The sequence below is a fragment of the Betta splendens genome, chromosome 13, assembly GCF_900634795.4.
Source record: "Betta splendens chromosome 13, fBetSpl5.4, whole genome shotgun sequence".
NCBI classification, from domain to species: domain Eukaryota; kingdom Metazoa; phylum Chordata; class Actinopteri; order Anabantiformes; family Osphronemidae; genus Betta; species Betta splendens.
In genome coordinates, this window is record NC_040893.2 from 7,394,458 (window position 1) to 7,416,555 (window position 22,098).

The window sequence follows — 22,098 nt, forward strand, 5'->3', positions numbered from 1 at the left end:
AATTACGTTAATAGTACAGTAATTATAATCTTAAAATCAAGAGACCAAGATAAAATAAAATAAAGACAATTTATGTTATTTTCATAGTTTTATGCGAAATCACAGAACGATTGCTTTGGTGTACTTCCTGTAAACATGACGTGTCATTGGTTCATTGTCGTGTGACGTAGCAGGACGCTGCGGCAGTCTTCCGGTCCAGCCACCGGCTGTTCACGGTAAAATGGCAGAGGTCGGTGGGAGGCTTCAGAGCGGAGTTTACCGACTTTCGGCCCTCAGAAACAACCAGAATGGAGCGATGTGCAACGGACGAGCCCCGGGACCTCTGCCCATAACCTGCACGTGCAGCGTTAAAGAAGAACCGGCTCAGGATGAATGTCAGGCTCGGCCAAAGGCAAGAACAGCAGCACGACAGCGTGTTTGTCAGCGTAAACAAGATGAGACGTCTGAGCGAGAGTCGCCTCGTTTTATTGGGTTTTTTGAAACAATGCAATCACACCAAACAGCCGCGTACATCCCTGACAGACTGCCTGTCCTTCAGGAGAAGCTGCTGTCTGGCAGGATGACATTGTGGACCAGAGAAGCTCTTTCCTTTAATCCTGACACATTCAGGTCCCCTCAACAGCTGAGAGCCTTCAGCTCCATTATTTTACTTCCAGCGGGTCGGCGCTCTGAGAAGCCACGTTGTGGAGAAAGTGTAAAGTTTCTGAGACTATTTCATAATTCATCTGCAACAGGTAGAAGCCACAGCTGGGGCAGCGACAGCGGCTCAACAGATGTTCCTTTACTACACAGAAGCCGAACAGCCTATTATGACGTTCTCAAAGTGTCGCCCGGTGCCACACAGTCTCAGATCAAGTCAGCCTACTACAAGCAGTCCTTTATCTACCACCCTGACAAGAACCCAGGGAGCAAGGAGGCCACCAAGTGCTTCTCTGAGATCACCGAGGCTTACAGCGTCCTGGGCAACATCGGCCTGAGGAGGAAGTACGACCGAGGCATCCTGGGCCATTCAGACGTCCAAAGTGCTGGGAGGCCGTCTTCTAAAGAGGCTACAGTCACACCCACAGGCCCCTCACAGCAGCAGCAGGGGGCCAGGCGCGTCTCCAGACCTGGAGGGAAGATCATGTATGATTTTGACGGCTTTTACCAGGCTCACTATGGAGCACAGCTGCAGAAGGAAAGGGAAATGAGAGCGAGGAAGGAGCAAATGAGAGAGATGCAGAAACAACAACTGGATAGGGAGCAGAAGGACAAGATGGTGCATGTGGCTGTGTCAGTGCTGCTGGTCCTGGGGGGGCTGGTTTTTATCAATATTGCCAAGTCCTGAAGCAGAAGCAGCAGCCAGGCAGAGACGGTGCTGCTTAGACTGGACTGACAGTAAATACAGCGTGGACTATGTTGCACTTTAAAGGTGACCTTGAAAGGTTTTTATTGTTTTGTAGTGAAAAAATAAAAGCCAGATCACCAACAAAAAACGATATTGGTTCATCTGTCTTGAGAAGCCTTAGTTACTTTACAAAAATACACTTAAAATAAATTCAAATAAATTCTGTGTTTAATGCAAAAAGCACAAATTTAACACATACTTACATTTACCTACTAGAAACAAGGGGGATGAATCTATAAGGAAACATTTGGGTCTATTATAAGCATATCTACAGCCATGCTGCGTTGTTCTTTATCCCTCCTCTATCTTTGTAACGTCTGACCTCTAGAGGGCATCTGAATACATTAACACCATGCAGCTGGAGGCCTGCAGGCTTCAAGGCCTTTAAACTGTGTGTGGGAGGATGCATTTCGTTGAGGGCTCAGCCTGTTATGTCCACGTTTCACATTTAAAATATTAAAGTGGTAAATGTGAGTCCAACACACAAATAGCCCCATCTTTCGTTAGGGCCCAATTATGGAACACATCACCATAATTGAACATAATCTAAAAGAGAGAAACGTCAACTGTTAGTAACACCAACCCTCTTGACTCGTCTGAGTCTTAAGTGGCAAACAATTCACTCCAAACCTGCAGACGTGTGACATTTGTGAATAAATAAGCACAAAAAAGGTGCAACTGTTTGTTTACCTTTTATTCACAGAAATATAAAGTAGTATGTCAAGTACATCACTTTGTACAAAATTGCACAGACTCTTCAAAACTCAGTCAGACAACAGAAAATTCAGCTTTAAGAAGTGTTAAAACAAAAGGGCGACGCGAGCAATGGGTGATATGTGACATGGGTTCCTGCAACAGGCAGGTTGCAGCGACCGGGTTTCATTTAGGGACAATCAACCTGTTGTACATAAATAAGACTTAATAGGAAAAATGTAATTTACAGTGACCGAGGAATAAATATGTTTCAAAAATAGGATTCAAATTGGCACATGAACTGCTCCGTCCGCTTCTCGCGTGAAATCGACTTCCACCTCTGAAGCCAAATGGCCATGCTTGAACACGCACATGACGGCAAATCTTGATATGTTTACTCCGACTGGGCGAGAGTGTTGCTTCTGTCTCACATATTAGCGTTACAGGCTGTGCGGTAGTTACCTCAGCTGCTTGTGTGCAGCGGCTCTTGAAAGGTGCTTCGTTCTACATGTTCAGGCGGGTTTAAAAATTGAACGGATACAAGATTAAAGATTAAGGCTTGAATTCGAACAGTAACATAAATGTGTCACCTAACTTGGATTTTCCTTTGAAATGATTACCGGTAAAGGTTTAAGCTCAGCGCTGAGTCAGCAGCGGTTTCGCATCCTTCCATTCAAGCACGGCCATCTAGTCACTTAGTTTTGCTACCTGTACCAGTCAAGTTCACATTCACAAGTTACACCTGCAGGTCACACGAACCGCACACGATACCGCCATCGTTCTAAACAAGTCCCTCCCATAAATGCTGGATTTGGTGTAATCATATCTTCAAGGCAACAGAATATCTAATCTACAGGTAATCAGCATGATGAGCTCAGACACAGAACCAGCACCAGATGGAGAGACCTGGAAAAACTATGCTTTAAAAACATTACTGCAGCACATTGATCATTGAAAAATATTTGGACTCTAATACATGAGCAAACACTCATAAAGTACCCAGTAGAACAGCTGCATGGTGCCATGCTGCCGCATCAGAGCAGGATGGACCTCTGTTGGTTCATCTTCATTGAAGCATTTTGAATCTGATTTGTAGCACAACGTATGACCCGCCGTGTGCACGTTGCAGCCATCAACAAAACTGAGAATAAAACCATTTTAGCACGCAAAGTTATGCATGTTCTAAGCAGAACCCAACTTTAGAATAAATACCTGCATTTCATTTTTGGGCTGTTGTGGTTTGGGCACCTTCATCCTCATCGCTATGGGCAACGGTCCATTCGAGTCCAAAGTAACCGTCAGGCACTAAGACCCTTTAGGCTGTACACATCTCCGGGCTGACGCTAACACACCCATGGTCACTGTACTGATGTTGGTGTGTAGCAGAGACCCAGAGCAGGACTTCAGGGAACCCTGCAGGGATAGTGAGGATATCCGGGACAGACTCAAAGCAGCTCTACAAACATTAACAGGATGCTCTCAAAGCTCTGGGGCGATAAGGGGAGGGGCTGTTTTTCAGGATCATTTCAAATTCCCAGCTCTCCACTGGGGTGGTGACACGGGCTTTGTTCTCAGGGAACTCTGGGTAAGAGTGAACAGGAAGTGGTCAAACCAGTTCAATGAAAGCCATATGACTCCACCAGATGTCTTCCTCCCGCTCTCTCTAGGCCTAGACTCCCTCTCCAACTCCCCCTCTCTCTTCTCAGCACAATCTGCAAATCAAAAACCTAAACAATAGCAGATCTGATGATTTGGATGGGTTTGATCCCTGTTCCAGGTTCTTCTCATCCAGCCCATGGATGAATCATTTAATAGAAAGAATATTGGTTCTCCACAGCACGGGCCCTGCGGGTTCCATCAGCGTCATGGTAGTCCTCGGACGCACCACTAGAGGCCTCCAGCAGGCGCTCGGAGCTGTTGCTCCGGCTATGTAGCCCTCCTCCTACGCCTCCTCCAGTACCTGGGTCACTGCGGGAAAGGGAGGGACGGGCAGTGGGGGAGGAAGAGGTGCTCGAGGAGAGCGGCGCATCAGGGCTGGACGCTGTGGGTACTGTGATCCCGGGAGGGAGCAGAGCGGGCTGGGCCGGATCTGCCCGGCAGCCGCCCTCCCTGAACGGGGCTGCAGCCGGAGGCACGGTCACATCTGTCACAGACAGTGGGGAGAAAAATGTACATGTATTTGATAAGAAATGCATGTTACACTGGTGGCAATTATAATGATGCTCTGATTATACATATATTATAGCAGACAGACTGACTTTTTAAAAGAAAAAGTGTTTTACGTAGAACACAGAATGGACAGGATGAAATAAGGAAGAAATGAACAAGACACAAGCAGCTCTAAAATTGGGTTGTAAAAGAGTTTTAGAAGATGCAACAGAATTCGCGACCTTAATCTCTTCAGGACAGTCATTCCAAAGAAGTCTGGACCTTACAACCACAAGAAGAGGGGCATCTGAGGATATCAGGGGCTGGGAGGGGGTATACAGCAAAAGAAGGTCAGGATACAGGATGCCTTAAAGCTAGAGCTCACTGGTGTTTTAAAGAAAGCATAAAACGTTTGTAAGTGGTTGGTTAAAAAACAGATCGTCAGTAACCTGGTTCTGTAGGTGTAGACTGTAGCTGAGATATTATCAGATGAATGGATGACAGACAGGCAGAGATGATGTAATCCAATAGTATGGTGGCATCCATATATTGATGTCTTGAAGGTAGTTACATAGTTTTTTTTAGCAAAGAGCACTGGACCGTGTACAGAGCCACAGGTAGTAACTCAATGAAGCTGAACACCTGCATGGAATCATCTGTCCTTTAAGTCAACGAATGGTCCAAACAGCATGATTGGACCATTCGTTGATAAGGTCTTAAAGGACAGATGATTCTAGTCTGTTCATGATCAGTGGTTACCTCAGGTATGACCTCAGGTACACAAACATAAGAGACCAAAGCCCAACATCAGCCAACAGGTAAAACTTGTCAAGTGGGTCCTGAAATCAAGATCATTTGTGATCTGGAAGCTAAAGGTTAATCATGAGACTTGTGCAACTATCACAATAGAGATTTCAGAGTCTCTGTCTGTAATTGAAATCCTGAAGCTCTCTACTGCTGCTTGGTGAGCAGTGACAACGAGCCACATCAACGATACTGTTAAAACATTGATTTAAAAATCCTTCACATTGATTTCAGATTCAAACGGGATGATAAAAACATGGTTACTCATTAGAAATACAAGGCACAGTCACTGGGAAAGCTGTTGCTTCTTCGTCGTTGATGGATATATTTCTTCTTTTTTCAATATAAAATTGAAAGAAGCAGGCTAATCTGTGTGGATTATTGTTGGTTGGCTCCTTCACACAGCAGCGTGTAAACACAGGGAGGGTGGGCCGGCCTTATTATCCTTTCTCAGACAACACTGGTGCCAAAGATGCCCGAGCAGAGCATCAATAAAGCCTTTTCACACCCCGAATCAAACCCGGACTCTATGTCCATGTCCCAGAGTGCATTAGTGTGTGTAGGTTCTGCTTGTGGGGGAACAGAGGCTCTCTTTGTGGCCGCCACGGCGGGCCGGAGCCAACGTCTCGGCCTGCATGCGAAATGTCTGCGCTATAATCGCCTCCTCACCCTCCTGCACAGGAGGGCATTCATCCCATGCCAGGGGGGCGGAGGGCAGGGGGAGGGTGGCCGTGGAGGAGGCTCAGCCCCCGCGGTGCTTCCTCCACACGTAGCAGCAAACCTATGCCGTCTATCGGCAGCTGTGGAAGCTTCTATCGCCGCCCTACTGTCACCCGCTCGCAACAGCAGAACCAAGATTTGTTAGTTAGCAAAGGAATGATCTAGTTTTTGTAGTTATCAGAAGAGACCACAGGCGTCTGTTAGCATCAGCTCATATAAGCTCTCCCCTATAAGTGATGGGCATTGTGGTGCAGTGTCTACAGATAGAAGGACCTGGGCTCCTTTGTGAGTGGAATTCGTTTATTCTTCTTGTGTCTGCGTGGCTTTCATCCCACCGTCTGGATGAATGGAGGCTCTAAAATGTGTGTAGGTGTGAGTGGGACTGGGGATGACTGCGATGTTGCCCCGTGATGGACTAGAAACCAGCCCCCACGAAGCGTAAGAGGCCAAGCGGTTCGGATAATGGTAAACAAAAAGCAGCCATGACCGTATTTAAGCATCACAGAGATCATTCTCAACCACAGCCTTCCACTGTGAGAGCATCAAACCATCGATGACTCTTGAGACGCGTACCTGCGGCGGCGGTGGCGGCGCTTCGCTGCACCTGAACGTAGGAGCGCAGCGTGATGTCCGCCGAGCCTCCGGACTCCAGCGGGATGGGGTGGGCGTGGAAGTGCCTGAGCATGTCCGACACGGTGTGGAACCACAGGTGGTGCACGTGGCACTGGCCGTTGTCGTTCACGGACAGGCGTAAATGCTGACGGGGGAGGAGAAATAGAGGGTAGGGACAAAGAAGACGAAAGACAGAAAGACAGAGAATTGCTGAGTGAGACGCAGTGACCATCAGAAACACACAGAGCGACGCAGAGGTCAGGGCTTTGAGCCACAGCCGACACCAGAGGAAGAGGCAGCCGCGCCGTCGGCCGGCAGGATGTGATGTGGGAGGATCGCGTTACATGAGGGGACACAAAGTGATGACATGGCGGCATCTATTCCCGGCCCGCAGCGCGTCCCAGGATGCCGAGGGGCGAGAAGGCGAGCGCAGCGCAGCGCTCGGATTTGACTCAAGCCACATTCAGTCACAGCGAGTCACAGCGAGTCACAGCGAGTCTCCGCGGCTCCTCACCTTGGCTTTGCCCTGGAAGTTGAAGGTCAGCACGTACTCGCCGGGTCGCGTCTCGCTCTGGCGGATCACGAACAGCCCGTGGCTCCTGGCTCCGCCCGCCAGCACCAGCTGGGCCGCCCGCACGCGGGACAGCGTCCCGTGGAACCATGGGTAACCCGCCAGGCTGGCGTCGCCCGCTCCGTCCGCGTCCTTGGCCCCGTCGCCACCGCCTGAGCACAGTCGCACACAGTCACACACAGTCACACACAGTCACACACAGGCCCCGCGTTGCTTTTGCAGCCGTGACGGCGTGCACGCGCTCCTACCTGAGGAGCAGCTGGAGGCCTGCGCCTCCGGGGACTGCAGGAAGCGCTCCAGGGGCACGTGGGACGGGTGCTGCGTGAAGGGCGCTTCCCGGCATCGCAGCGAGGGGGCGCTGTAATGCTCGGCTGGCGTGGAGCACGGCCTCTCCGGGGCGCGATACACTCCTAAACACACACACACACGCATTTGTAGGTTTGTTCGTCGGCCTGACGATGGACGCTAACCGCGAGCTAACCGCGAGCTAACCTCACCCTCAGACAGCAGCTCGCAGCTGCACGAGGCCACCATGGAGCAGTCCTTGGAGGCCTGGCCGTGGGGACACGACGCCAGCTCGATGTCATCGCCGCTGTCGCTGTAACAAGCGGGCAGGTCAGAACAGGAAGCACAAGAACGCACACACGGGCAAACAGGCACGACAGGGTCTCATCCTACAAACACGGACACAGACACTTCCTCTGTTTACATCCTGAGCTGCACCTACTAACATCCAGCCGCCGAGGACGCTGAGGAGGAATGCACGCTCGCCCATGTTTGTGCTCAAGCAGCCTGTCAAAAACTCCACTAACCTGATGATTTATGTCTGTGTGTGTTGACCCCCCCTTCCTGTTCCCCCTCTCCCCATCTTCAAGCCAGCAGCAAATATTTATCCGGTGGTTTACCCAGGGTCGATGCAGTCCTGGATGTCGGCAACCCAGGAGTTCTTCTGCAGCGAGTCGATGGTTTCCAGGATGTACTCTCCCCCGTTCTCCACCTGCAGGAGCAGCCAGACACCGGGATCACACACACACACACACTGAGCTCTGTCAACCAGCGCGGGGACAGTAGCGAGCCTGTTCTGCTCCTACCTTCAGGACGAACGTGTTGTCCTTGTCAGGCATCTCCAGCGGCATGGTGGTCCTCACCTCCACGATGGCTGTGAGGGGGATGCTCACTTTGGGCTTGGACGACTGCAAACAGCACACACACACACACACACGCACACACACGCACACACACACACACACACACACACACACACACACACACACACACACACACACACACACACACACACACACACACACACACAGGGGTTCAGGTGCAGTATCATATGCAGATAAAGGATCTTAAGGCTGAGACTCGGAGGATAAATGTCCCGGTCTCAGAGGTCACTAAAAGCTACCTTTCAATGCAGTTTCTTTGTGCTGACTGGGATAAAACAAGAAGACTCATCACAGAAGCCTTGGCCTTGGCTGGAGTTTGAGCCAGGCAATAATCTCAACAGATCCTAGGAGTGTGTTCGAGCTCTGTGTCTCAGACTGGACAGACCGATGGGCTCAGTGTGAGGTAACGTCGCTCTCAGCGCCCACGGAGCTTTTTTTCTGACGGAACAAATGTCAAAACACTTTCTGTTTCTGGAACTTTCTGTTCCACACGTTCGACCGTTTCCGGGGCCTCTCCACCGCGGGGGGCAATAGTCAGCCGCTGCAAATCAGTAATGACCAGCGCATGCGACGGCAGCATGTAGGACACGAATAGAGGCTGCAGGTGAGCCCATCATCATTACATGTAGGAGCCCATAACAGACTTCTGCTTGTTTAATCATGTCCGTCCCAACCTCAGCCCGTCCAGCGACCGTACGTTTCCGATGCGAGGACGAAAATCGAGCGCAACACATGAAACTGCTGAAGCGCAATAATTAGGTTTCATTTCTTCTCGCGCCTCTCATTGAGTTTGGCAGAGTTTCTAAGTGACTCGCCGACTCACTGTTCCTATTTCCACTTTGCCAGAGAGAAGGAACCAATCTATATTTACGTTTTGCGGTTGGTCACACCAGCAGAAATCAATGCGATGCCTTCCTCTTTCACATACAGAGGCAGGCGCCACCCCCGACTGATCACTTCTTTCACTTCACACTTCTTCCAACCTCAGTCACTGCCTGTCTGTCCTGAAATCCAGTAAACTCAGCGATAAAGCTCTTCCTGACCTTGATGCATTGAGGCAAACCCAACTAGCCAAAATACCAAAAGAGTGAAATGCTGACGAAAACAGCGCGTTGGGGCAAAGAGCCAGGTCTTCCACACCTTTGGCGGCACGTAGAACTCCAGCAGGAACCTGTCGCCTCCCTCGTCCCTCCTCGTCTTCCTGAGCAGCAGGCGGCACTTCTGCCACTGCGCGGCGCCCACGCAGTTCGTGTCGTCGGCCACCATGAACCTCAGAGCGCCCTCCCTCTGGATCTCCAGCAGCTCGGCCTTGTGGCCCTGGGAGCCCCTGGGCAGCCGGAGCTTCTGGGACCACTTCTCTCCCCCCGCGGCCTCCCCGCCTCCCCCCCCGTTGGCCTTCCTGGCGCCGGCGGGCGCGTCGGGCTCGGGGGAGGCCCTGCGGTGCCACATCTCCTTCACCCCGTCCACCACGCACAGGCTCATGTTCCTCAGGGAGAAGCCCTTCTTGAAGCGGGCCTTCGGGTGACTGATGGACACGTCCTCTGAGCTGCGGGACTGTCCCAGGGCGGACACCTTGTGAGCGGGCTGCGGGCCTTGGGAGGCGCTACCTCCCCCCTCTATGCCTCCCCCTCCACTGTCCATGCTGTCCAGGGACTCGCTGGAGGCCCCAGCGTCCTTGCGCCTCTGGTAGAGGTCGTGGCCGTAGGACAGCGGGCAGCCCTGGATTCCCAGGAAAGGAACGATGCTGTACTTGGACGCCGCGCTGGAGCCGTCCTCCCCCGGCGAAGACGCCTGGCTCTCGCGGGCCTGGGTCACCGCCGCCGAGAAACACTCCAGGAAGTGGTGCGCAAAGTGCTGCGAGAAGCTGGCATCGGCGCCGGGCGAGTCGTAGCACGGGTTCTCCGCCAGGAAGCGCTGGAACTTGTCTGCGAAGTCGGCAGCGGAGGCTCGGGCGTGCAGCTCGCAGAACTCTCGCCAGTCGGGCAGTGGACACGAGGAGGAGAGCTCCGGGCTACCGGGCAGCACCGCTCCGTTCATCACTGGGCCATGACAACCCGCCGAGGAGAGGCTGCAGGGAGACCAGGAACAGAGTTAGTGGATGGAACCAGAGTGTGTGTGTGTGTGTGTGTGTGTGTGTGTGTGTGTGTGTGTGTGTGTGTGTGTGTGTGAAACTCTTCACACTCTGGTCTGTGGTGGGGATCTAACACCCCCCCCCCCCCCTCCCCCGCCTCAACACATCATTGACTAACACAGAACCAGCGAGCAGCATCAAACAATCAAACACATGTTGGTTTGATTAGCGGCGTCTGTAAATCGCGCATATAAAAGGCCCGTGTCAGAGCGGGCAGGCTGTGTGGCATATGCACAAGGACACCCCCCACCCCCCATATGCTCTCAAACGCCGGCTTATCTGACACTGAGCTCCCAAACTCCTGCACTGGCACTGCAGAGGTTGCTGGAATTTCCTGCGCTTTTGTAAAGTGTGGGTTGTCTGTTCATGAAGGATTAGAAAAAAAAAAACACACAACAACAACCGTGGAGTTAGGTGCGACACGCACACATTCAACCACAGGCTAATATCCGTCTTTGATTCCCTCTGCTTTATATCTCCCGCAGATCTGAAACCAACAATACGCCAGATTAGAGACAGGCGCTGATAAGAGAGCAGCAGCTCTTTGAAGCTCCATCAAACAAAGATGGGATGATGGATGGAGAAGCAAAGGGCGGGCGGGATTAGACGGGGGTTGGAGCCAGCGTTGGGTTGGCCCCCATTCTGCCACCAAACATGGCTCCTGTTGGATAATCTAATAGAAGATGACAGAAACACAGGAACAAAGAAAGGCACTTTCTAGCAGGACACCCTCTACAGGAGAACGGTAATTAATGGCTTTGTTGGGCTGTGAGGCTTCCAGAGCACAAAAGGTCATGAGCACGACTCCCAGGAGCAGCATCTAATTAAAGCTCAGCATTTACAGTGTAATTATTAGGCACGTCCGTGTAATCACAAACATAAAACTCTGTCAACATCAATATTGACACTGTAACGGGTAGCAAGAAACTGCTGGAAGGTTGGCCTCATCTATGTCTTAGTGTAAAATGATAAACAACATATCTGTTGCATTTGCTGGATATGTTATAATAAAAATAATAATGTTGCACTATTTCTGGCTGAGGATTTCTATAAAATGAAACTGTGAAAATCTGGAGCTTCAGTTCCTTTGATTGATGAATTAGTCACCGCATTCACACAGACGTCCACACGTCTATAAGCTGATCATCATGTGGTAATTAATGCTTGCAGTGTATGTGTGTGTGAGAGAGAGCGAGAGAGAGAGAGAGAGAGAGAGAGAGAGAGACACTACTGTACTGCTGGCTCTGAGAAAGTCACTACCCATTCAGCTATTTTAAAATGTGCACTGGGCCGACTTTCCACCCATTCAGCAGAAAAACACCACACACATCCAGTCCATCTGTAAAGATGACTGAAGAAGACACACGCGCACACACGGTGGCCGGTGACCCAGGTGACCCCGAAGGAAGCGGACGGTGAGAGGTTTTACGAGTGCGTGCTGCAGAACGCACCACGACACAAAGCAAATATGTCAAAGAAAACAAAAGCTGCGAGGGCAGACTGTGATAAGCAAGATAGTAGAGAGAGAAAGGGGGGGAGAGAGAGAGAGGGGGGGTGGAGGAGAGAGGGGGGAGAGAGAGAGAGAGAGAGAGAGAGAGAGAGAGAGAGAGAGAGAGAGTGTAATTATTAATTATTATTTACTGTGTAAATAAAAAATATAAACACCAATGCTGCACATTTCATTGATGGACATTAAAGCTTGTGTATTATATTTACTGTGGCATTTTTTTGATAGTTCTCGTTGCATCTGTGCTTTCATTTAGGGATATGATGGGGGTGGGGGGTGTGGGGGTCACACTATAGGCCAGCTGCTAAAACAATCTGAACATGTGGAGGAGGAGTGTAAAAGCACGGGGGCTCACATCCCCACAGCTCCCGTCAAAAACAAAAAGCCCAGGGGGACTCGAAGGCCACTTTAACCCCCCACCTCCATCTTCAGCTTAACCCCCCCCCCGCATCTGTACACTATCTGCAGAAGGAATCTGCCGCCCTCTCTGCTCCCGCTGCTTCTTTGCCCGAGGGAGCGCGGCTGATATCTCTGTCAGATGGTTAGAAGTTCTGCCTGTAACTGTAGACGGAGCGGAGAGGAGAGAGACGCTATGTGTGGAGCAGTGATGGACTCCAGTCTGCAGAACGCATCCGACGGAATACACTCACTTCAGGAATTACACAGGCCCGATCTGTGCAAATAAGTTAGTGCCAGTGGGTCAGTACCAGTGGGTCAGTACCAGTGGGTCAGTACAGTACCAGTGGGTCAGTACCAGTGGGTCAGTACAGTACCAGTTTGTTAGTACGGTACCAGTGGGTCAGTACCAGCGGGTCAGTACCAGTGGGTCAGTACCAGTGGGTCAGTACAGTACCAGTTTGTTAGTACGGTACCAGTGGGTCAGTACCAGCGGGTCAGTACCAGTGGTTTACTGGCGTGAGACTCCAACCAGGCAGCGGATGTTGGAGGGCCTGTGACGTGGAGGCTGCGTGTGTACATACCTCTGTGTACAGAGATAAACACAGCACACGGAGCTGCGCGTCCAATCACACGCGTCGCTGGGAGCAGGATCACTGCTCGTTGCGTTCCCACCCCAGGGACGCCGGACGCAGCGGCGCCTATGCTCAGCTCGCTCTGCACAGAGCGGTGCTCGTCTGCAGCGCTGGCTGCTCCAGCAGGTCAGCCTTCTCACGCTGGGATGAGACCAGGGAGCAGGTTTCAGTCCGATGCCATCTGAAGAATTCACCAATGTTTGTCCACTTGATGCATATTTTCACATATTTTATTTTGAGAGACTGTCAATAAATACATGCAACTTGAGCTAACGTCAACATGAGACTGGAAACCATTCCACTCGCTCTTCTCAGCATCCTCTCTCTCTCTCTCTTTGCTCTGTGCTTCACATTTTGCACCGGTTTTCAGTTATTAGTCATCATCAAGCTATATGAACAAGAAGTCATATTTCTAATATAAGAAGTTACATTCTGCTGCTTTATTCTGGTTCTGCCTCTGGTTTTGGTTCCAGCGTTGTGCATGTAAAGGTTTATTACGGTTAAGGTTACCACTGTTCCACTACGTAAAACCAATGTAACCTATTTATCTACAGTGTTGTTGTACTGTACTTGTGAAGTATACTGACATGTAGAATGTGCCGTAAATAACAATACTGGTTAGACACCAAAGTTAAATGTGCTGCACAGCCACAGACATGAACGCGAGCACGGCTGCTGTTGAGTTCCTCCACTAACGGACAGACGAAAAGACCGTCTCACCTAAACCAGACACATTAACACAGCACAAATGTGGGCGTGTGTGGGTGTTAGCCACCAAGTGAAATAAACCGACTTGTCCACGATATAAAAAACAGGGCCAGCAGCGACAGCAGATAGAGGTCATCAGTGTCAGACCCCCCACCTTCACATCGCTCAAATCTGTCTGCATCAGAGGAGCTGGTCAGCGACCTTTGACCCCTGAGCTGATAACCTGGTGACCTCGTCCCTCTTTGATACGACGGAAGGTTGTCTGGAGAGTCCACACACACACGCACACACACACACACACACACACACACGCACACGCGCACACACACACACACACACACACACACACACACTGACCAGCGCGTGACTGTGTAGGTAGCAGATAGTAAACCCATTAGCGCATCCTCTGCGGCTCCTCTCTCTCTCTCTCTCGCTGTTTCCCTGGCAAGCGGTGACAATGTAAATATTGAGTGAGCTCAGGCATCCATATGGCGGCCAGCGATAAAGGACGCGGCGCGTGGGAGACGCGCATACCGCCGCTGACTTCCACTTCCTGTCTCGCGCTCGCCAGCGCTAACTCGTTTCGCAGATGACCACAGGCCTCTGGCAGAGGAGGGGAACTGTACGACCTGCGTGAGCCGCGACAGTCGCCCACTGGCTCCAATTCAGTGTCACACAGTGGAGCTGAACGCGACGATGCACCACGAGGCTGCGGTCATAATATGTGCTGCTGCTTATTACAGCCGGGTTTAGTCGCGTCGACCCAAATAGTGTATATGATCTAATTAATGCGCCAACTCCCAACAACGTGAGAACAGGCTTTCGTTCAAAATGTCTGCAACAGTTTTCAATACAACAACACGAACGCAACAGTGTTTCTTTCACACACCGACAACCGGGGAAGAACTGCGGCTCCAAACAACGGTGACTCGCACTTACTGTTCAATGCCACTTACTGTATATTATGCTGTATATTCATTACCTGCATATGTGTCTCATAACTTCCCTATAGAAGTAGATTTTAATATTTATAAAGTGAGTCTTGGTTATATTTTCCATGTTTCCTATGATAATACTGAATAATTAAGTCACAGGGAAAAATAAGGACAATGATATTATACTTTAGCGGCTTCACATCATCTCTCAGGAGCTTTAGAGAAATAATCTTCCATTATACTATCGTAGAACTTTATTAGTATTAAATGTGTTATAGGGGCATTAGGTTCCTATCAAACCACAACACGGTGTCAGAGCCGTGTGAGAGTGATGATGAGGCCGTTACAATCTCCATTATTAAGCTTCCTATAAGTGACTGCCTCGTGTAGACTATAAAAAGACACATGAGAGAAAGTCAATAGCGGCCTAAAACAGGCCTGCTGCAGGCCCGGGGAGCCTATTTAAAGCCAGCAGGGCATCGCCGTGCGGGATGCGCACTGGACTTCATGAATGGGACTCGGCAGCTGCTGAATGGCTCACAGATCCGGGTCCAGCGGGGAGGCGATGAATGGACGCCCGCCCGCCCGCCCGCCCGCCTGCATGCGCGGAGCCACGGGTTCGGGCTCGTCGGGAGCGGGCCTGCGCATCCCAGCGACTGGCCGCACTTTACTGCCTCCAGGTTATGAAGGGGATTCAGAACTCAACCTTTCAACGAGACGCCTCGTCCTCGGTCCAAACGAGCCGCGATCGCCGACCGCGTGCACTTGCTCGCTGCCATCGAGCCCCATCCTCGCCACAGGGTCCGTCTCGGCAGACGGAGGGGATGGAACGGGGATAAGACGCCCCATCCGCCCGCCTCAGCACCCGGAGGTTTGATGCCGCTACATCATCCACGAACCTCGACGCCGCGCGCATCACCATCACACGAACAGCGTCTGCGAGGAGGACGTCTGGTCCCGAGCGTCAGCGTGTTCCGCTGAGTGGGAAATAAAAACGCAGCGGCGGGATCTCACCTCAATGCGCGGCTGCTTTCATGACGCTGGCGCCTCCGAGGCGATCCGCGTTTGGCCGAGGACGGGTTCGTCCCTCAGGAGTCGGACATGGTTCGGTCCCCGTTCCACTGGCGTCCGCTCCGCTTTAACGCAGCTCGCAGCCGCTCCGCTCGCGCTCCATCTCTCTGCTCGACGCACAGCGTTGCTCTACCTTCGACTCAGCTGTCCTCACGCCACTGCCAAGGCACGCGCACGGAGACAACGCGACACTTCCGGGAAGTGCCTTCACAATGAAGCTCCCATTGAAGCCGATCCACAGAGTGGTCGGGGAAGCTGCTGTTAACAGGGCTCCAGAATTCTGGTCACATTAAAGTCTGGGGTTTACTCACAGTTTCTAGTACCTTTATAAAATAATTGACAACATATATATTGCCGAGCATCATTTTTAAAACCTGTTTGATTTATAAACCTGGGATTGATTTATAAACATAAAACTGTTGATTAGATGATTATTCAATTGAAGCCTGTGCTTACACAATTTAATGTCATTTCAGTGGAAAAGCACTTTGTATAATTGTTTATCAGCAGTGTTTTTTTAACCAATCACGTCTTCCTAACATGGAACTTTATTTTTAATACTTTTATTTTGAAGGTGCCTATAAGCGCTGATACACTGTGTGTCTTTGGCTGGTTTGACCGCATCTTCCTTCAATGGAATTGGGGTGAGAGGAGAGGTGAGGCGGTGGGTGGGTTTGGGGGGGGGGGGGTCTCAGCGATCTATTTAACAGCAAAGCATGACCGCCCTTAAAGGAGCCACGCCCTTTTATTGTTAGCATTCCCTCCCCCTCACACAATACACGAGACACAGGCTAATACAGAGCCCCTTTGAAAACACACATACACGGTCCAGTGTAAAGTAACGCACACACAAACAGACCAACATAGTGTATAAAGACTGGTGCATCAACACTGGCTGTAGCAATTAACCAGACTCAGGCTCATCTTTGTGTGTTTCCTTTTCTCTGACTTGACAGAATGGAAACACTCCAGTATTTAAAAAGCAAACAAGGAGGTTAATTTCTTGATCTTCACTGATGAAGAAAAGCAACACAGACACAAACTGAACTCAAATAGATGCCATAACACAGCAAAAGCCTACATAAAGGACAAAACATCGTGCACCACAAGGTTTTCATTTACCTTTATAGGTAATAGTGAACAACCTCCACAATAAATGAATATGAATATTAATATTTCAGTTCAGCTGATCACATGCCAGCAACAGACACAGCGCTGAGACTTCCCCTTAGTATGTGTAGTAACTAGTATTAGTGCAGCCAGTTACCATCGGGTCCCCACTCCACCTGTTACGTCTCCTGCACGAGAGATCGGACTGACGTCAGCGCAGAAACGTTGTTTGGCTGCTTCACGCCGTCCCGCTGTGCTCTTCTTCTCGGAGCTCTAAAGGATCCACGTAATGATTGGAGAAATGATTAAAGCACAGATCGTGACAGAAGATGATGGTTTCTGCACACACCTCAGAAACACGACACCAGAGAGGGGAAGCCTTTTAACATTCTCACATTCTCACCATAACGGATAGGATTAAAAGGCCGGCTGATTCATGCTGTTTGTGTGAGTGTGTAAACTCTAACACAGGAGATTAGATTGTTTAGGCGATTAGTTCATTTAATAATGACTGATTTGAAAGGTAATAAATCATTTATGATAACTAAACCGTTTCCTGTTATTTTCATTATAGCCTTGTCAATAGCTCCGCTTTCTGGACCTCAGTCTCAAGTCGTCACCTGATGCTGTGACGATGAGAGGTGACTTCCTCTGTGACCCAGAATAGAGCAAGGAGCCTAATGAAACTATAAGAGCGAGGGCTCTTTCTCGCTCTCCGTCTCCCTCCAGAGACCCTCGCTTCATATTGATCTCCTACACACTTCCTGCCGGAAGGATGAATCGACAGCAACCTCGGGGGGTGGGGGTGGGGGTGGGTGGGGTGGGGTGGGTGGGGGTGGGGTGGGGTGGGGGGCTTCAGCGACCTGCTCATCCACAAACCCACAGCTTCTCCCTCCTCACCTGCGTCTCCATGACCCAGCATCAACTCACATCCCCCTTGTCACTGTTTTAAACTCTATGGTACAGTTCAATCACAGAGCAGGAACCAAGACAAACAGCACGGCCTCCTCAGTGGGTCGATCGAGAGTTTAAAAATACACCACATTTAGACTTCAGAGAGAGACGGGCGGAGCTCAAAGACAACGAGGGGAAAAAAGAGAAAGAGGCTTCTGAGTTGATTTCCTGTGAAAGCGCCTAAAGTGGTTGAGATGGCGATTGGCCTCCTGGGGCTCTTTGAGGATCGGTGTGTAAGGAGGGTTTAATAAGGAGCAGTCCCTCACTGTGTCCTGGACAGAAAACCATCATTTACATTCACACGTACTGTACTGTACATGTACCACAACCTCACGTGAGCCCTGTCTACATGAAGCAGCTCTGGCTTCAACAGGCCTCACATGGCCTGCTGCTGGAACGTGTGTGTGTGTGTGTGTGTGTGTGTGTGTGTGTGTGTTTCCCTGTACCTGAGCCTGCACCTCTCCCTCTGAGCCGGCAGGAGATGATGTGTGATGGGCGCAGTGATGTCATCTGAGACATCCTGGAGCGCCGCCCAAGATAGCGCAGTAAACATTACACCAGAAACGGAAACGAGAGCGTGGCAGAAAGGAAACATACACACGAGCACAAGGCAGCTGAGCTCATGTACTTATTACCAGTGGACAGATTCTTATTTGGCATCAGACACCACCACCCAGACTTGTTGTTGCTGGTTCGGTGACAGCGTTTTTCACAGTAACCCTAAGGTCCATTTGGGTAGAGTCATCACAGCATCTAACCTGCTCCTCCTGCAGCGCTGCCTGAGAGCTGAAAGGTCACGGACGCTCAAGAGAGGCGTCCGCCCTTCAGCCTTCAAACATAGACGCACACGTTTTCACACATCATGTCGCTTTTCAAACACAATTGTTGCAGCTTTTTGACATTTATAACGAGACCTCATCAAATCGTTGGTCCATTAACCACCGTGATCTACGTCCATTCTTCTCTTCCCATCATCCGTCCTGGCTGAGGTGCGGCGGTGGCCTTTAGGGTGCGAGGCCACGGAGGCGGGGGTTCTGAGAGGGGCCAGCTCCATATTCAGCAGCAGGACTGGTTGATCCAGGATCACATGGCCCAGTGATTCAGCGCCACCTGACAGAGGAGGCCTGTTTCCATGGAAACACCCCCAGGGGGAGGAGGGGAGGCAGCGTAAGGGTGATATCGGGGGTAGAGCGACCGCAGAGGCGGAGGAAAAGGCAGAACGGGCGACAGAGAGACTTCCAAAGAGGATTATATGTGGCTGGAATGCTGGTGAATGATTTATGCTAAATGAAATGAATGGGATTTACCAAACAGACACCAAAGTCCCTCAGCAATCATCACACACTCGTATCCACGCAACAGTCTTCAGCGGTTTATGGATACTTAGCCACACAAAGGAGAAGAATCATGAATGATGTGGGACTGAATGAGATTCTCACAGCCACAGAGGAATGAATGAAGAGGATGCTGCTGAATGGGAGGGATGTCTGAAAGGAAACAATCTTATCTGCCAAACACGGAGTCTTTAAATAATTCCTCCTTCGCTCAGATCTGACCTGGAGCGTCTGACTGAAAACCGTTCATTCATTCATGTTAAGCCTCCGAAGCCCCGATCGGGGCCGATGTTCGGAGCTTGTGCTTAGCGGCTGTAGCTTTTAGCCAAACCTTATCGACTTCCAGTCTTTAGAGTGTGAATTCCATGAGATGCTGAAGTACACGTTTTTAAAAATGCTGAGGTCAAAGTCTGCTGAAGGTAAATTCCCGCGGCAGGAAATAAAATGGTTTCAAGAGGCCACAAACTAAATATGAGGCATGTTTCTTTACTAATATTTACTTTTTAACAATAAGTTGATGGTGAGAACGGCAACAAGCATCAGCTAAATAATTCATATTTATAAGTAAACACTGCATTACTGCCCTCTGTTGACCCAGCGTTGAAAAACAAAAACAATCTGAAAGAACAAATTAATACGATATTCAGTTTCCTCTGCAGCATTTGCTCGTTGGAAGCGACTCAGAATAAACACGACATGGGGAGAAAAAAGCGAACTGCTGACCCGTCAGAGTGCTTAAAGGAAGTCAGTCAGTCCATGTGCAGTGACCCGTCCACTGCAGCAAAAATAACACCGGGCCATTACGGTTGCTCAGACGACCGCTGGTGTTCCACAGATGGAGGATTTTAATATTTATGGGGCTGTCAATAAGCAGCTGGAGAAGCTGAGATGAAGGATGGAGGGGAGGAAGCGGAGAGAGAGGGAGGAGAGGGCACGTACGGCGCGTCTCCAAGTGTGGGGGTCAAAGGTCAATGGCGCTCTGAAGGGCGGAATGAGGCTGTAATTGTGCTGAGATTGCACGCGGTCTGGTCCGATTGATAAGCGAGAAGAGGCAGGTGGGGGAAAGAGGCAGGAAGTGTGCGTCTCCCGTCTCTAATGACTGCGAGCCGAGGTTTCCTTCAAGAGGACACGGCTCATGAATAATGCAGTCTAATCCAGTCTCACGCGCGCAGACCGCCGTCAGGGGGACGCGCCCCGATCTGGATCTCTGGCTTTCATTCAGTCCGTACCCGTGCGCGCTTCAGCCGCCGCCGTGTCCCCACGTGGAACCGTGACCCCTGTGGTTCTCAGCTTAGTTACAAACATGTAAAAGCACCGGCCTGGAAAATCTGACAGTTCCAACACAGTGAATAATGCATGCATTGAGCCACTATTTTCAGCTAGGCATTAACAGCAGGGCGGCGTTTGGGGGGTTCGATCAAAATAAACTCCATACATGATGATTGAACGCGCCAGTGCTCATGACTCCTCTGATGTTTTGAGGTTTTTGGTGAATAATTTAAGTCTATTCCAGTGATTGTGAACATCCGTCTACTGATGTTATCCAAAGAGATTATCTGCATCCCCCTCTGTCCTGCACCTCCACCCTCCTTCCTGTTACAGCAATAACACAAGGCCACATTAAAGACCAAGAGTCTCCCTCCATTTCTGCTGCGGCTCCAAGCTCCTGTGGACCACATGCTTCAATGAGGTGTTTGTTCTGGGCAGGCCACAAAAATGCGTTTTGATAAACAAGCTGGGTGATTGCAGGGATAATCTTGACGGCTGCCTCAGTGAATGAAAGAGAGGAATGCTGTCCACTTACAGACACAGCTCATTGAAAATACAAGAAAGACAAATTACTGCATAGCCTTTATTTGGAATTGATCAAGAAAGGAAGAATGTAGGAGATACACATGCACAGTGATGCTGTATTAACCCCAACCCACCCGTCAGCTGAGGAACCTGAAGTGGTCACTTAACTGTATGAATATAGTTTCATTAGGAATAAAGGCCTACTATATGTATTGGTTCACCAACATAACCTTTGGAAAACAAATCCTTCCCTGCCTTCAGACACACTATGATCAAACACAAATTATATTAACTGTATATCCTATAATCCTACACCCACTTCATTGTTGTGATTTAAATTCTCCACTTACTCAAAATCCCAGTTATACCCAGAAACAATCAAAGAACCATCACCGCATTATGGCCCCTTCACCTTTGTGCTACAACGGCACGTATTCCTTCAGCTGTCAATCACAAATGTCTAATTTAAGCCTGAGAATTCTACTTGAAATATATATTTCACTAGCCTTAGACTTTTAAACTATTAAAGAGAAAGTAAAACACGATGAGTGTCAGCGGCTTGATTTAAGTAGAGCCGTAACTGACCTCTAGTGGTGGTTTAAGCTACTGCAAGAACCACGTTACAGCTCTGATTCATTAGAACACAATGCAGGACATGCAGGCTGTTGAACTCTGAACCAGCCACATGTCGCTGGGACATGTGATGTTACTGCAGGACAGCTTAGAGGTTTTGATCGTTCTCATGGAAACGATGGAGGTGGTCCGCATACCTGCAATTCAGACAGACTCGCGTGATTCAAATGGTCCAGTGAAGAAAAAGAAAAGTTAGACACACTTAATCTTGAGATTAAGTTTAAGCACGGACACTCACTGTTTAGCACAAAAAGCAGAGCAGTCTCTGCCGATGCTCTCGCTCCAAGCTGTTTTGTACAAGACCTGGAGGAAAACGAGCAGGAACAGGTGAGAGGTCGCGCTGATTTCAGTACAGACACAGAAGCTGCTCGGGTTTCAAGGGAAACATACCAAGAAGACCAAGCAATGCAGAAACAAGGTGTAAAAGAAAGCAATAGTCCTGGCCATCTTGTTGGAGAGGATCACTCGCCCCTAAGACAAAAATGATATATACTTATCAAAAACTGGAGAAGTTGCACTGAACAAGCTGTTTGTGTTTGTGTGTGTGTGTGTGTGTGTGTGTGTGTGTGTGTGTGTGTGTGTGTGTGTGTGTGTGTGTGTGTGTGTGTGTGTGTGTGTGTGTGTGTGTGTGTTTGTGTGCCAACCAGGCTCAGAGTAGCTTTATCCCAGGGGCTGAGGCTCAGGTATCTGCGCTGACGCTCCTGCAAACACACAGTAGTTAGTAGCACAGATTTTGTCTATAGGGACCATAAGTAGCTCATTTAGCTCCTGACTTTAAACCAAGGC

General features: G+C 49.9%; 3 protein-coding genes across 4 annotated transcripts in view; 1 reads left to right on the forward strand and 2 right to left on the reverse strand.

The window, feature by feature from the left end:
* Positions 1–165: 165 nt before the first annotated feature.
* Positions 166–1,488, forward strand: dnajc30b (DnaJ (Hsp40) homolog, subfamily C, member 30b). Its single transcript, XM_029172396.3, has one exon. The coding sequence runs from the start codon at positions 221–223 to the stop codon at positions 1,325–1,327; it is 1,107 nt and encodes a 368-aa protein (XP_029028229.1). The 5' UTR covers positions 166–220; the 3' UTR covers positions 1,328–1,488.
* A 578-nt stretch (positions 1,489–2,066) lies between these two features.
* LOC114868358 (SH2B adapter protein 2) lies at positions 2,067–15,659 on the reverse strand. 2 transcript variants are annotated; one of them, XM_029171845.3, is made up of 10 exons: positions 15,431–15,659; positions 9,245–10,172; positions 8,027–8,128; positions 7,841–7,932; positions 7,433–7,533; positions 7,184–7,345; positions 6,879–7,087; positions 6,326–6,509; positions 4,471–4,551; positions 4,084–4,223 (listed from the first exon to the last, which is right to left on the reverse strand). In XM_029171845.3, exons 2-9 carry the CDS (start codon positions 10,139–10,141, stop codon positions 4,490–4,492), a joined length of 1,809 nt encoding a protein of 602 aa, XP_029027678.1. In that variant the 5' UTR covers positions 10,142–10,172; positions 15,431–15,659; the 3' UTR covers positions 4,084–4,223; positions 4,471–4,489. The 2 variants fall into 2 exon arrangements, with proteins under 2 accessions (XP_029027677.1, XP_029027678.1); XM_029171844.3 differs by lacking the exon at positions 4,471–4,551 and having other exon boundaries at positions 2,067–4,223; positions 15,431–15,658.
* Positions 15,660–20,723: 5,064 nt separating this feature from the next.
* Positions 20,724–22,098, reverse strand: part of cux1b (cut-like homeobox 1b) — a 57,263-nt gene continuing 55,888 nt past the window's right edge. Inside the window, exons 19-22 of the mRNA XM_029170313.3 lie at positions 21,957–22,013; positions 21,703–21,783; positions 21,551–21,615; positions 20,724–21,449 (exon numbers count right to left, since the gene is read on the reverse strand). Of these exons, the coding sequence (XP_029026146.1) occupies positions 21,401–21,449; positions 21,551–21,615; positions 21,703–21,783; positions 21,957–22,013 (252 nt within the window). The 3' untranslated portion in view covers positions 20,724–21,400. The remainder of the gene's footprint in view (positions 21,450–21,550; positions 21,616–21,702; positions 21,784–21,956; positions 22,014–22,098) is intronic.

Excerpts from the sequence above, each read along its gene's own strand:
- LOC114868358 (XM_029171844.3), bottom strand. The coding sequence starts at position 10,141 with ATGAACGGAGCGGTGCTGCCCGGTAGCCCGGAGCTCTCCTCCTCGTGT. Across the intron at positions 7,534-7,840 it reads CAGGACTGCATCGACCCTGG|CGACAGCGGCGATGACATCG; the intron begins GTAAACCACCGG and ends CGCTTGTTACAG. Across the intron at positions 7,088-7,183 it reads GGCCTCCAGCTGCTCCTCAG|GCGGTGGCGACGGGGCCAAG; the intron begins GTAGGAGCGCGT and ends GACTGTGCTCAG.
- dnajc30b (XM_029172396.3), top strand. The coding sequence starts at position 221 with ATGGCAGAGGTCGGTGGGAGGCTTCAGAGCGGAGTTTACCGACTTTCG.